The sequence below is a fragment of the Ceratotherium simum genome, chromosome 5 (genome assembly GCF_057802395.1).
Source record: "Ceratotherium simum simum isolate JZ-2026a chromosome 5, ASM5780239v1, whole genome shotgun sequence".
Taxonomy (NCBI): Eukaryota; Metazoa; Chordata; class Mammalia; order Perissodactyla; family Rhinocerotidae; genus Ceratotherium; species Ceratotherium simum.
The window spans coordinates 62,112,367-62,128,592 of NC_141904.1; the positions used below are offsets into that span (position 1 = coordinate 62,112,367).

At 39.4% G+C, this 16,226-nt stretch overlaps 1 protein-coding gene across 4 annotated transcripts in view; it reads right to left on the minus strand.

The window, feature by feature from the left end:
* CADPS (calcium dependent secretion activator) overlaps positions 1-16,226 on the minus strand; it is a 437,514-nt gene that overhangs the window by 75,440 nt on the left and 345,848 nt on the right. For 3 of the 4 annotated variants that reach the window (XM_087431280.1, XM_087431279.1, XM_087431278.1), the window contains 2 exons: positions 4,808-4,963; positions 805-952 (listed from right to left, as the gene is read on the minus strand). In XM_087431280.1, the coding sequence (XP_087287406.1) occupies positions 805-952; positions 4,808-4,963 (304 nt within the window). Of the gene's footprint in view, positions 1-804; positions 953-4,807; positions 4,964-8,337; positions 8,485-16,226 lie in introns of all 4 variants that reach the window. The other variant, XM_087431281.1, reaches the window with a different exon arrangement.

Consider the following 16,226-nt stretch of genomic DNA (forward strand, 5'->3'; position numbering starts at 1 on the left):
GCAAATATAATTTAGTGAAAATTCTGAGCATGTAAGGCTGGTATCGAAAGATCTGATTTAGGAGCAATTTATGCCAATTGGCAACAACATGAGAGTTGCCAGAAATGCTTCTGAATTAATTCTAAATTGGTATATGAATATCTAGCTGGCTTAAGGCCATCGGAGAAAAAATGATCATGATAGTCTTTAATCAAGCCCAAGTTGCTGTTTCTTTCTCCTTTACATTTTAAATACCACTTTGGAATTGGAAACTTAGCAAAGGACTAAACTTTTGGTCAGAGAAGATTCACAATCAACTCAATCTAAGGAAATTGAAAGTCTGCAATTTCTTGGAAATTCAGAACCTGCTGGCTGGGGACTGGGTAGCAGGGTGATCTAACATTATATATCCTGGAAGATATCTGCTGCAAGAAAGAGAGCTCTCCTGCTGTCCAGATGTTCAAAGTGATAAAATGCGCTTCAAACGTGAAAATGACTTGCATTCTGGCAAACAGATCTGTTGGAGATACCAGCCTAATAAATAAGGTCACCAAACGTCATTTGACTTAAAGGAACTTTGTGGCCACCCCAACTCCAGCCAAGAATCATTTCCAAGTGATTGGCATTCTCAACAGCACATGCCTTAGAAATTTACTTAACAAACAGATACCAAACATTCATCTGTGGCTGAATCTACAAATGTTAGTCTATTTCTGAAACTAGCAGACTAGTTAGTGTAGATGGAAGAAATTTGTGAAGTTTTCTTCTACATGATCAATGGAGGGGCGAAAAAAATCTGTATTTTTTTTTTTTTTTTTTTTTTACCTCTTGGCCCATTTCCATGCTGCAAAGTTTTGTTGATTGAGCTTTGGCATCAACCATAACATTAAACATGGTGCATATTGACTGTGGGACTCGAAAATCTGTTGATCGACTGGTTTTTTGCAGCTTAACTTCAAATGCAATCCTGGTTCTATTAAAACAAAGTAGGAAAAGACCAATTCAGCATTCAGATGGCAGCAGGTGGAGGAGACATTTTCTGAGAGGTCAGTGAAAAAGAAAATTGAAGGCTGTAATCAGTTTCAATCGACAATGACTTCACATGTGTTCTTTTTAAAATGACTTTCCCAACTAAGGAAGGCCTATTCACGGAGACAGCCACGTAAAACTTCCTTTCTCGGCAGTACACGGAACACCTGTAGCTCGGCGTATTTCTGTCTATAGTTTACATGCTATGGAGGACCCTAATTGCAGGAGAATGAATGAATTAACAAAAACCCAATTATAGCATTATAGCATATGTAAGTTCTCTCACATTGGCAACTGCCTACCTTGAATCGCTTCATTTAAAAACCAAAAAACAAAAAAGCAGTTTCTAATCTTCAAAATCTCATGGTGGGGAAAAATCTTAAATGACATTTATTGTTTTTTTTTTCTTTCTGGTTTTGAGAGACTGAAGTGAAAAAAAAAAATCCAACAAGCTTATTATATTGCTTTAAAGACTGAAAAAATAAGATGGCTACCTTTGGGGAGGAGAGTGAATTTGGGAGAGGAACTTCCAGTGTGTTTGTTTGGCTTTTTTTTTTGCAATGTCAGTATATTATTTTGCAATAAGACTATATTTTTTTCATAATTTAAAATGTCATAATATACTTACCAATTCAAGAATTGTGTAATGGTGGAAACTTAATGTAATATAATTCTGACATTGGTCAAATTATGATCCCAGCAACGCGCTAACCGCTCACAGGAAAACCCTAGTCCAACATGGCCAGCTGGTAATCCAGATGTGAGATCTAATCCTTGATATCAGCATTGTATAGGGGCCCAGTTATATTTTAAAAGGTTTCAGAGAAGTGGGTCACATCATCACATGTCTTTAAAGAAAAGCATCTGGTTAGTAAGTGGTTTTATTAAAGCTCCTTTCATCCAATGCATCTTTTCAGCATTGTTCACTGTCAGGTTCTGGAGATCATGCAGCCACCAGGAAAGCATCACTTTAAAAGGTATTTGTAGCAGTTTTCTAACAGCGCATAGGAGGACCACACAGCTAGTTATCTCAGGAGAGGATGCCAGCTTGCTAACACACCCTGGGTGCATTCAGGGAAGCCAAGTATAATTTCTAAGGTTGGAAGCCCAGTTCTTAAGAAAAAAACTTAAAAAAAAAAAACCTTAAAACACTCCTATATATTATGTGATCATGTTAAAGATAAATGTATCTTGGCTTCTAAAGACTCGGTGCACTAAAGTAGCTTTCTAATCATGATGATCATTTTAAGCTACACTGAAAATACATCATTTTTTGGTTTTGTGAAAAGCAAGCCTGATGGGGACTGAGTTGGACAGGGCCCTGTGCTGATCTTCCGAGGCTTGTGTGCCAGTTCCGGTCCAATTTGAGAAATGGAAATGCTAAATCACTCCCTTACAATGAAGTAATCGTCTTCTGTTTTCACAGGAGAACTGTTCATAGCCCTTGCAGTGTGGGGCTGTGAAAAGAGGAAGCTGAATGCAAAATTAATGTGACTGAGAGGGCTCTGCAGGACCAAAAAGCCGGGAATGGAGAGGTCACTCAATCCAACGGACTCTCCTTGACGGCAGAGTTAGGGTGTCTTATTTCGTGTGGAGCACAGTACCTGATGTAGACTAGACTAGAGGCTCTGTAACGTCTGTCAAATGAATGATTTAAATTTCGTCCAAGTGTGGAAATGAGGAGTGCCTGATTGACCTTCTGGCATTGCATATTTACATCTGTGAAATAATGTCCTTACTACGTTGTTCTTCAGAACAAGGGCTACTTATTCTGTCCCCAAAAGGAAAGCAATGGTTCTAGGCTCTACTAATGTAGACTCTATGTCTTAAAACATCCAAGGATTTATTCATGTTTTACCCTCTGAATCTGGAGGTCTGGGAATGATATTTGCACATACGTTTGCTCCTGTCTAGGGCCTTAATTGAAAGGGTATCAGGACATTTAAGCATCCAGTGCCAGGTGTACGTGTGCAGTTGACCCACTTCTGTTAATAAAAGGTTACTTAACAGCTATCATGTGCCAAGCATGATGCCGGGACCTGGGGCAGGCGAGGAGCTCAAAATGAACAAGGTACACTCCCTGCCTCTGAATAGCTCACATCTTTGAAGTGGTTGACCCATAAAGATACATGGCAAGGGGTAAAACAGAGTCACTAACTACCTTTCACATCCGTATGTCTTCCCTTTTTCTCCCAGCTTCTCCCTATCTCTTACTCCCTACTCAAAAGACTGGCTTCTCAGAGAAGGGCATACATGTCTTTCTGTACAATTGTGTGCACAGATCAGAACCTCGTAAGGGTTAAGTCTAATGCATCATAGCTCCTAGTATAGATCAGGGGAGAACTTTTCACCACAGGGGAACTGCTCTGCAAGAAGTTTTTGCTGGAATGGTTTAGCCATAGGAAAAGTGTTGCTTTTCCTAAAACTGATGTGAACTATGTAGGAAATGGTGGAATTCAAAACTCTAAGGGAACATTTTGACCTTAGGTTTGAGAAACAGGCCTGTCTTTGGTTCTGAGTGGGAAGAAAAGAGTGAAACACAAAATCTGGATCACCAGGTCTTGAAGCTTCCAGAAGTGCTGTTGAACACCCGCGCAGACTCTCCATAGCACCCAGCTCCCTTCCCAATTCCTGCTGAGACGCTCACCTCCCTGGGGTTATGTGGTTCTTTTGCCCTTTTGGTTTCCAGTTTTGATGCTATTACTTCTCTTTTCTTCTTCCAAGATATAAAATAATGAGTTCAGATCACTCCCAGCCAAACCCAGCCCCCGTCACCCTCAACTGATCCATCAGCTAAACTACACAACATTTACAGATCTGGAGTGGCCTGAACTGCTTGTGGTCTTTTTTTTTGAATGAGGAAAAATAATGGAACAGTTACGAACTGGAAAAGGATGTGTGTCTGGGGACACATAGGGTGATGACAATGATGTCAAATCAGAGGAATTTCATTTGTGTATCTGATATTCAGATATAGATACTTCATGAGGGAAGGGATGCGGTCTCACATTCTTTGTGGTATGCCAAGAACTTAGCACTGTGCCTGCCATATAGGAGGAGCTCAAACAATTTTTGTTGAAAGGATGCATATTGTCCTCATTTTCTTCTCCTCATCTGCTCAGAGCAGTCTACCTGGGAATTTCAAGGGCAGCATTCACACCTCAATCCTACATGCCACAGTGACAAAACAGGCAATTTGTAGGAAATCAAAATGTATCTTTAATGTCTAATTCCCCCTTGTTGATATCTAGTTACATTTTGGGCAAGACAACTAATAGTTAACATACGGTATGTGCTCAGTTCACATACACAGAATGAATGATGCTGCTGAGGTTCTGCCCACATTGCTGGAAAGTCATTAGATTCCTGCTACCTGCACTGGATACGCTAGCTCCAGAATTATATGTGCTTTTCTTTTTTCCAGCCAGCTATCCACCCATGCATTCACTCATACATTTAAAATTTATTAAGTAAATGTTAAGTATTTGTTAAGTAAATATTTGTGCCAGATACTGCTAGATATCAAAGATACAGAGACAAGAAGGGACATGGACCCTTTCCTCATGAGCTACATGAAAAAAAATTGGCAGCCATATTGTGGTGGGTTTGGGACAGATGTGCGGCAGGTGAACAGAAGCTAGACTTGGGAAGCCACCACTCCAGCTGACTTTGACAAGCAATCACCTTCTCCAAAAAACTCCAAATTATGGCCAATTGAAAGAGAGTGGCCATCTACACTTCCCTGAGTCAGTGTACAGTGGGGAAGGCAGGCATAAATTGTCCAGCCACCTATGCTTACCTTTTGACACAAGATTCAATCATGTCACTTGCCATCAGCTTCAGCCGTTGTTCCAGGTGCTTTCCAAACTCTTCTTCAGGCCAGTGCAAGTCTCGAATGAAAGTCTGAAGGGCATCGAGTTTCCAGAACAGATCTTCTGAAGTGCCTGATCCATTACTGGCAGGATAAAAATTAGAAAACAAGAGTCACTCACTGGCCTTGGGTTCTGAAAAAGCTGACACAAAGACAACTGAGGGCTGGAAGGCTTAAGGCAAACAGTGGCTCCAACATACAAAACGACGCGTGTTGGCAGTGGAGGTGGGGGCAGTCTCCACCGGCAGATTTTGAGTTTTACCATACATGAGTTAGTCAGCTTTGTTTGGCCAATTATTCCAGATCGGTGAGAAGTCTGAGGTAGGTCTTGCCCCATAAGGACTAGGAGAATGGTGTATGGTAAAAATCAGCCTTCTTTTAATAACCACATTAACACATGTGATGATTCAGATGAAGGCCACGAACCAGAGGGCGAAGTAAGTCTCAATGGATAATAACTACATGGCAACATGCAGTTATTAAATTTCAGGGTTTCATGCATTTCCCCAGCTCCCCTCCAAAGTGGAGGCCTCTTGGAGATTGCACAAGACTTTCAGTTTTAAAAGGACAGTGCTAACAAAGTGGTGAGCGAGGACCTGCTTTCTCTCTTGAAGAGCTGGGAAGAGACTGGGGTGACTCAAATCGAGACGAGTACACCTGGATACCTTGAATCCAAGATTCTTGTTCAGTTTGGTTATTATTCCAATTTTCATAGACCAGCCCGTTGCATAGGCAGCCCCAGGACAAGGTGGTGGGGGGGGGGAGGCGAGTGGACAAGGGATATTTGCAAAGCTTTAGGGCTCAAAACCTGAGCTTTTTTACCATTGCACCATCTTACCCAGTCCTCTGTATAGAGGGAGAAATTGATCTTGATTCCTTTCTGTACAATGACATCTAAGCAGCTTTTACCTGGGGCATCCACGAAAGCCTGTGTATGGGAAATGCTCCATCTCTCACCGTCTTGCCCTTCTCTGGCTGGCTTGCTCTTTTGTAACAATCCCATTTGGAGCTCTGAGGAGTGGCCGCCCTCCACCCCCTTCCTCGCATACCACTAATGCTAACACGGTAATTTATAAAATGTCCAACACACCATGCATTACCACTTGTTCTGACATCGTCTATAGAAACAGATGAGAGTGGGTGTTTCTATTGTGACAGATGCCAGCTGCATTGAATTAATGCTTCAGAGGGAAATATAGCTAGTGCATAAATGCATACACAGCTACTGCAGGGTGGGGAGGGGGCAAACTCCCAACATGCCGAGAGGGAGCCTACGGCCTGGACCAACAGGGTAATGTTCTCAAGGACAGACCAGTCTGAGGTCAGTACGTAGATGTATCTGACACGAAGGAGCAGGTAACATGGAAACACATCCTTAAAATGAAAGGTGGCAAAGGAGGAAACTGGAATTATGAAAAGATATAGAATCAGGCATTTCCTGGTGGGTGACTGAAAATCTACGCCTTCTTTTCAGATACTGTCATAAGCATTGCTCAAAAGTGGGAGAATGCATTGTTTCTCCATGAAAGTTCAGCCTTCCCCCTACCTCATCCTATGCCTGGGAAAAAGAAACCCCAACTTCGTCTAGTCTAAACCCCGTTTTGGAACTGCATGGTTGTATGTTTTAAATCATTAAGTACATATGAATGCAATAATTGGTATTTATTACAACAACATTTTGACACCCATCTGGTTTCAGAGTTTCAAAAAATTCTTCTAGGGTTTTTTTTTTTTTCTTTGAAGAGCTTATTATTAAGTTTTGACATGAGGAAAAGAATATTTTCTTTTTATTTTTAAGATAAACTGTTAATGTTAAGGCAATAGCACCAAGATTATTTTGATTGCTGAGCAGTTACCAAAATGTGTTCCCACTCCTGCCTTAATTAATTGAACGGAGACCATTATCTGCTTCATTGCAATGTCTTGATTCATATCTTTTCAAAAACAATGTCACAGAGCATGCACAGAAGAAGGTAAGAGAAGCTTTCAGATATTTATTTTTAAATTTTTAACAGATACTACCTAATCTAACTTTTAATATAGTCATCTTAGCATGAATATGATTTATGTTTTTTTAGAAGAATTTTTTTCCAGATACAAATTTTTGGAGGTTTTCATTTCTCTTTAAAAGAAAATCAGACACTTTGACCATATGATTTCATTGTGAACTTGTGAATGAATATAGGCTTTTAAAAATATTAAGCAGCTTCAGAGGAGCCAAGTAGAGCAGTCATTTTAATGTCCTGTTCTCTACCTGGATTACTGCAAAAATAAAAATGTTGAGGGCCATACTGATGAATGTGATTTCAAGATTTCAAAACATCACTGCCAGTTTCAGATCATTTTTTATTCCTTTGATAATAACACTTGCCTTTGAAAATGTGCCAATTTATTCTTTCAAGAAAAAGCTTATCTGGCCTATAATTAGCTGTGGTCTAAGAAAAGGATCAAAGGAGGGTATAGAATCGCTAAACCTTATTTCACTTATTAAATCATGCACATGGTTCTAATTTAATTTCCCTGAGGTAGAATTTCGGGGTGCTAGATCTTCTTGCTAAGGAAAAAAGGAGAGAGGATTCTTTTCTAAGATCGAAGAAATGGCTACTTAACCTCCACTCCCCCAAACTGCTGGCTTTAAAGGGGTGGCCCGGCATCCAGGAAAAATCAAAACCATGCATTCCTGGCATTTGCGTGGATGAACGTAAAGAATGACCTTACGCTCAGACCACAGATGACACAGCTACCAAATAAGTTTAATTACTTGTTATTTGAATCTTGCATTCTCAAATGTAGAGATCTTCCTGCTACCTAGATGCCCATGCTCCATATTGCATTCTAACCTTGGGAAGTATCTTTACATAACATTTACATTGCTAAGGCTTGATCCAGTCAGAAATTTTCATTTAGCCCTGAACATACTGCTACTATATTCTGCCATTTGCTGACACCAGAAATATGCTTTATGGTTTAAACAGTCTCTTGGCGTTTTTTTATTTAAAAACAAAACAAAACAAAAACCAGCTTCTAGGTAGGTGTGCTTCCCTCTTAGATTTGGATCAGGCCGGAGGTGACTGGCCAGCCCATCAAAGAGGTTTCCTGGACTATTTTTGGATGAATAACACCTCAAGTCACATCACCTGCATTGAAAAAAAACAAACCAAAAAAAAAACTCCAAAACAAAACATGGGCAGAATTCTCTTGCAAAAGAATCCAGGAAGTGAAACATAGTCCTCAAGCGTTCAGTGGGCGTAAGACAAATTGTTAGTGCCGTATATATAGCTAACATCTTACAAACGCTGCGTGCCAGAAATAAACAATATTGTCTCTGTATGATCAGCAAAATATGTCTAATTATCCATCTCCATCTCTGTTATATAGGATGTATAGAAATAAACAATACATATCCATGCCAAGATCACTTAAATTTAAATTAGATCTAATGTGAACTGAATACACACTCAGCATCATATATAGCAGCCATCCATGACGGTGCCGAAAAAGTAGGCATTTGTGGGATGCCTAGAGGGATGTTAACTGGTAGATTTGGTACTTTGGGAAGGTTCACATTGGGTAGGTTCACATTGGGTAGGTTACTGGTTAAACTCCTGTGGAAGAAACAGACAGAAAGAAAAAATACCATCACAGTAACAATGCAGATGTGGCAGAAGCACACGACAGTTGTAAATAAATAGGCTAAGTTCACAGCAAGACAAGAGCAAAAACTCAAGCAACACACTTCAGAAAGCAGCTTACGGATGAGGAGCTGTGGTGTGGCTCAGTATTCAGAGAGAAATGACAAAAGTTGATGGAAAAAAATTAACCACAGACTGACTTAAAAGTGTGGACGCTATCTGGACAACTACACATAATGATCACATTATTTAAATGCCTTTGGGAGGGGCCTTCAGTTTCCAGATCTATTGCCATGAGAGTCTAGAACTTGTCTCATACTAAGAACTTGAAGTTCATGCAATTCTTGGTGGTGCTGTGGCTAGAGCTGGTGTGAAGTAGCTGGGATTGATAGAAATGGTGGAGCAGTTTAATTTTCTTTTATTTATAAATTATTTCTGACAGAGGCACATTTTCTTAAGGCAGATAATAGATACAAGATGTAACACAAAATTCACCCACTTGAACACACACATAATAGTGATGTATAGAAACAGAATTCTTTCCAACTGCTACTTCTGAAGACAGGTGTATGTGCAATGTGGTGTCAGAGTTGATGGCGAAGATGAAGGAATTGTATCAAGAAGAATGGTCATAGCTTTGAATAATTTACAGAACACTGAAAGAAAATGGAAACTTCCCCTCCCAAACTAAGTCCAATTAAAACGGAGAGATGTTTACACACACAAAAACGAAAACAAAAGGATCCAAAATTCAGCTCACAGTAAATTCTTCGACCACAAGTGGATTTAAAATGTGGCCTCATGTTATAGTCATTACCCTTGAGAGTGAGATAGAGACTGGGAGAAAGGATGACAGGGGCTTCTGGGGTATTGTAGAAGTTCTGTTTCTTGATCTGTGTGATTGTTACAGGGATGTGTTCAGTTTGTGAAAATTAATCAAGCTGTGTGCTTTTCTATAAAAAGTTAAAATTTAAGTTAAAAATTAATAAGTAGTTAAAAAATTTGACCCTGTATCTGCTTTTTGTTTTTGAACGAAGATTGATCAACTGATGAGATGAAAGAGAGGTGGATGGCTTTACGAGTAAAAAGAGAAAATAAAACAAAAACTCCACCTTGAATCAACCATCTCTTTGGAGGGACTGTGTCATATACTGCGCCACAAGCTGGCACTGTTTGTCTCTGTAGTGGCATTTTAAGGGTGTTCCATCCAGCCAAAGTCACTGGCACGTAGAGCCCAGCCTAACTCTGCATCTGAGAGGAGCCTTCCTGTTTAAGTGGAGTTGACAGCACTTTGGCAAAGGAGTTGAGGTTTTCTTTTTGGATCTTGTGGGAGAGGAGCAAATTTTGCCAAAGCAGTTCTGCCCCGGGCAAGCTGTGTTTGACTAACAGAAGTCTTGCAAGGGCTGGAGCTGCCTCTGGGCTTGCTTAGGGGGGCACGGCCCCTGAGAAGTCAGAAATTCTGGACCCTGTAGATAGTCTGGACACCTGTCTCCCTCTAGAAACAAGTTACTCTTTCACGTATAGTGAATAGTATAGCCCCAGCTAGTAGATGGAAAAACCTAGAATGCAAAATCGCCAACCTGGCATTCTCTTCCTTAAGGGAAACAGGTGTCTCACAGGTTTACCCTTTATACTTCACATTTTGGGAAAGCCAATTATACTTCTGAACTTGGGAATAAAGGGTGCCCTTGTGGGAACGGTCAAGGGAAGATTAGCTAAATATGACTATTAAGTAGAAGGGAAAATGGAACTTTTCCTTCCATGTTTCTCTGTTTAGCTGGGGAATTTGCCTTTGAATTTAGTCCCTGCTGGTTCTCAGTCTTAAACACTGCCATGTAACAAAACCGTTGGCGATTTCCACTGAGACATGTGTAAGCCTATATAAGCAAATGTGATCATTAAATGATACACACACTGAATAATGATCAAGGAATTAGGAGATCTTCAGAGATGGCAGCCTGGAAAGTTAAAATGTCAATTCTGAGCAAATTAAAAGTAGCTAGGAATGAATATCATACAAATGTATGCAAAAGAAACTTAATTTAAACATATTAGTGGATAATGGATACACAAATTAGAAATGAGCTTCGTTTTGCACACGAAAATTAACAAAATACTTATATTAATCAAAACATATTGTACTTGTAAAATATGACATTTTGGCTGGACCACTGCACTGGACTCATATAGAAACATATCCTTCATGTGACATGTTATAATGTTCTATTTTTAAAAGGCTGAAGCATGCTTGATATTTCTGCTTTTAGCAAAATAATATAATGTATTACTAATGTTACTAATATTTCATTTTGATATTAATAACTTATATTAATAATCAAAGAGGCAATTCCAGGCATTATATTTCACTAATATACATGTGAAAAGGGGGAATTTTCTAGTAGCACTCGGGTCAGATCAGGCTCTTGGAGCTGCTCATGGATATAACAAATTGTTATTTTACAGGGCCCTTTAGCAACTACATAAAAACAAGTCCATCATGCTTCTCTGTGAGAATCATAGCTGGATATCTCTGGATAGTATAAGCTGTGTCAACTGCAATCCTAACAACTGATATATGTTAAAAATTAGACTCTTTCATTTTGGGGACTCTGCTGAAAAAGGATAGCTCCTATTCAAGTCAAAGGGCCCATCCCTGGAGCATTGGATTAAAAAATTCTCATCTGCTCTCCCTCACAGGGATGAATATTACAAATGTGTGTGTGCCTCATCTAGAAATTTCTACTGATGGAAATGACTAGAGATAGAGTCATTCCTTACTTCTAGAATTAATTTTAATCAAGATTGTGTCTCCACGCAGAAAGAGGATATGGTTGGGTCTTCTCTCAAAGACCTCTGCCTTAGGTTTATGGATGGGGTTAGATTTAAGATACAGAAAGCCTTCTACTATATGAGCCATTTGTTGCATGAATATATGTAGTACAGCTTGTCTTCTCTTGGTGCTCTGGGCACTAAAGCCTCTCTCAGTGCTTATTCTTAGGTCCGATTGCTACTGTGGGGCATGGGTACTCTTTGCTACGTTCCAAGAGTTTGGAGCAGTGGTATTTCTCAACATTTTATTCATTATTTCAACCAGACTCCCCCCAGCTGCCCTCTCTATGAAAACTTAATACCACCAATATACTATATATCTGTTTGTGTACTGAATATAGACCTGTGCTTTATACATATACATAACAAGAGGAAGATCTTTTTTTTGCCCTCCCCCCTTCCAAGAACCAATTTCCACTGGCTTTGAGAGATGTAAAGCCGCTTTTAGAAGGCATGACCTAGAGAATAAAGTTCCAATCTTTATGGGACTTTACAACCTTCCAACCATCTCTCCGACCTCATGGCTTGCCTCCTTTATAATCTGTGCTGGCCCAAACCTAGCATTCACTGTTTCTACGGCATACCCTACTTTCCTCCGTGTTTCTACTTTTGCTCACGCTTTTTCCGAGCAACCATACCTCTTTTGAAATCTTACTCTCTAAGCTATTTCCTTCATGACTCCTCCATGGAGGTTCACTGTCTTCTACTCTATGCCCCCATAACTCTTCCTTACGTCATTTGTACATTGGTAAATATTTAGTCATTTTTCTTGTGTGTATGTTGCTCAGACCCAACTAGATTGAAATTCCCGATCAGAAAAATGTATCTTTTTCTTTTTCCCGTCCTCATAGTTTTCCTATTGTGTCCTTACCATGTTCAGCCTGTATGGGTTCCTTAATAAATGTCAGTTAATCAATAAACATTTACTGAGCATATGTTATGTCCCAGGCCCTGTTAGTGTGGGAAAAGTCTTGGGTATTCAAAGTCCTTGTTTTACAAAGGAGGATACTGAGGCTCAGGAAGGTCATCTGATTTGCCCAAGGTCACCCAGCATGTTACTGGCAGAGTCACGAGTTCTGACTCCAAGTCCAGTATTTGTCTCTTTCATAGCAGCCACCTACATATTGCTAAGGTATCTTTGGTCTGACGGTTTATTATCATTAAGATATTGACATTGACAATCTGGAAAATCACATTATTTTAAAAACACTCTTTATATGTATATCTCAGGCAGAGAGAGATAAAGTGCATTTTGAGAAATGAGAAATACAGATTTTTCAGGGTGCATATATCAAGAAGCAGTGTTTACTTCCACCATTCAGAGCCATCCTAACCTGAAACGGGCAACAGGGGTTCCCTGTGCCTGCAGGTGAGTACACAGAGATTGAGAGATGATCTGTCCAGGAAAGAGTAGTGCGGAGGGGCTACTAGACTTGGCAAGTTTTGGATTAGTTGCTTTCTAAGTTTTCTTCCACGTTGAAGGTCATGATGACTTGACTAACAACAAACCAACTCTAAAGAGCTGGTAGAAATGTTGTCCATTAGCTAGTTAGGACCAAAAACTCATATTCAGGGTGGCTGGGAGGATTGTGAACAACCTGCCCAGCTGTGGGTGGTGGCCCTATGACACGTCCTGAAGGATACCCTGAGAGGGCTATGGGCTCCAGCTTGGGCCTGTCCTGGAGATGCTGATTATCTTCAGCTGTGGTTAGACGCTATGCGATCACATTTTCCACCAATTCTTAGAGTCTAATCACGACTGCATCTGGCTTAATGGAAACAGAGATGCAGTCTTCCTTTTCTCTCCTTGCAGAGATGGAAGGCCATCTTTCTAGAGAAAGGCAGCCATAGGACTTAGCCATTTTACCCCTTCTGTCAAATAACTTCAATTGTATCAAACCCAAATGATGATTATATCTCTACTTTCTTTTACATGGCCATATTTTGAAATAAGAAAATCTGAAGAAGAAAAAATATTTAAAATCCTTTTTAGCAAGCTCGATCTATTGGTAGCATTTTCTCATCAGAGTGCTGTTTTTCTTTAACATTTTGAACACTAGTTTTTCTTGAAGTAAGCTTTACAATGCATTTCTCAGTCATTTTATGTGTAATAAGTTGCCTATAATCATGACTTTTGAGAAGTAGAAGAACAGAACTATTTCAGTATAACAATTGTTTGAGAGAAAGGCTGTGGTGTGTGTGTGTGGTAACATTAGAGAAGATGAGGCAAACTAAGTCTATTTATCTAGGTCAGTTTCTTGTTTTTGAGTAAGGTTGATGAAAAACATTAAAAAAAAAAATCATTCTTTACTTGGGAAAAAAATCCAAAAAGAAAAATGAATCTCTGCTTCTTTATCCGCCCTCTACCTCGTGGTCAGACAAAAGGTCTTACTCTGTTTCTCTTCATGTGGTAGGAAGCATAGAGAGACTCATTCCTTTTAGCACATAAACGTGTCCCCAAGCGCTTTGTACTCTGCATTTTGTGCCAGCCATATAAATCTGTCTCATGGTATCCACATTCTGTTTACAAATCAGCTAATAAAACGTATGTGGTTTCAAAGAATTTTAATTTAGCTTATGTTTTAGTTGGCACTTCCAAACATCTCCATACACTCTGAAAGGCACATACTATTTAGCACGAATTGAACAAACCACAATCATCTTCACAAAGCAACAGCACAGTTTGGGACAGCAAAAAGCTATTTAAGAAAATAACACATCTAATTAAAATATTCTCAGGTTATTAGTTGCAACTATTAATCTTTCATGAATTTTTAGATCTTTAAATTACTGACCCAAGAGTTCAAATTATATTTTTTTTAGTCATTCAAAAAATCTCCCACAAAACATTCCCAGACTAAGACTTCCAGTTGTGAACATGATTTTGATTCTACCTATACTTCTGATAATATCAAGAATATTTAATGCTTCAAAAGGAATGGCAGTCACTTGCTTGGTTTCTGAAGAATTTAACAGATTATAAAATGACTTGAGTGATATTATCACAGAGCTTCATGACAATTCTCAGACACTGAGTAGGGACATTTTAAAAAATCAGTTTTTCAGATGAGAAAACAAATTCATAGAGGTCAAACCCTTATCTTCTGGCTAAAACAGAGGTCAAGGCCCTAACTCTAGGGCTCTTAAGAACTAGTGAAGGATGCTAAGTCTTTCTTCCCACGTGTGTTGGTAGTAGCAGCCTCCACATTTAAACCCAAGTAAGTAAATGCTATTTCAAGACCATTGCTATTTTCAAAATGCCAATATTACTCATTTTAACCCTTTCCTTTTCACAGTTGTTCTCCATAGCACAACTGTCTTGATCATAGTGAGCATTAAAAAAAAGAGTCCCTCATTAATGCCTTATCACCAAGGGACCCAGTTTCATTCTTATGAGTTACAAGTAAGCAGGGCCATATTAAGAGACAGGGTATAAACCTGAGAATAACAAGCTAAAATTTAGATTTCTTGGTACTTGCAAATGAAGAGCTACTGCCTATTAACCTGCTCCCAGTAGGGTAAGGCCAGAAATTTCTCCTGTGGTTCAGATGTGGAAGGTGGACTGAGAAAGCTATTTTGCATTAATTTCTTTATCAGTCAGAATCTTATACAGTTTAGTATTAGAGGGAGGGTCTCAAATTAGAAAACTGCTTAAAGATAGGGCACAAGTCAAGGCTTCCAAATTGAGGAAAATTCTCCTGAATATTTGTTCTGGAGCACCTGGAAAGTCGGCTTGTACATACCCCCATTTTGCTCCATACTGGTTGCTACATCCCAAAGATGTAAAGGACTAGAAAGAACAAAATCATTTTCTTATAGAAAAAAAAAAAAAAGAATCTAACACGGCAAAGCTAATACCAGGCTTTATTGAAGCTGTTCAAACCACACCAGAAAATTCTCTCTGTCTAGGAGCCTTCTACTTCTGAACTCACGCAAGAGGAGTCTGAGATTGACCCTCTGGCACTTCGAGTCATAGCCCTCCTCCTTGCTGGGAAATAGAGGTGGCACTGAATCTGCCAGACATTTTTAAATAAGATCTAAGATTTGCCAAAGTTGTAGAAATTGCCAAATTCGCAACTCTCAAGATTTCCTATAATTTGTCCTACAGGATAGATATCGCATTAAAAAAATGAGTACTGTGGTCAAATACATTTGACCACAAGGCTCTGTATTTCTATTTTCTCAGAGTTTTGAAATAAGCTGGTGTGCTTTGTGGCTCTCTAGGAGGTATGAGTGTGGTGTGGATGAGTGGGGTATACAGGCATACCTCAAAGATATTGTGAGCTCATTCCAGACCACCATAATAAAGCAAATATCACAATAAAGCCAGTCACACGAATTTTTTGGTTTCCCAGTGCATATAAAAGTTATGTTTATACTATATGGTAGTTTATTACGTGTGTAATCGCATTATGTCAAAAAAAAAAAAACAATCTACATATCTTAATTTAAAAATACTCTATTGCTAAAACATGCTAACCATCATCTGAGCCTTCAGTGAGTTATAATCTTTTTGCCGGTGGAGAGCCTTGTAAAAACTCAATATCTGTGAGGCACAAGAAAGCGAAGCACAATAAAATGACGTATGCCTGTATAGAGTTTCCTAAACATATTTGGCCATACAGTCCTTTTCTTGAGGTGTGTCTCAAAGGCCTAGACCAGGGAACAGCAAACTGGCCCACAGGCCAGCCTCCTGTTTTTGTAAATAAAGTTTACGGGAACACAGCCACGATTGTTCGTTTACGCATTGTCTGTGGCTGCTTTTGCTCTACAATGGCAGAGCTGAGTAGTTGCAGCAGAGATTGTGTAGCTCAAAAAGCCTAAATATTTATTATCTGGCCTTTTATAGAAAAAGTTTGCTGGCCCCTTGCCTAGACGCCTACAGA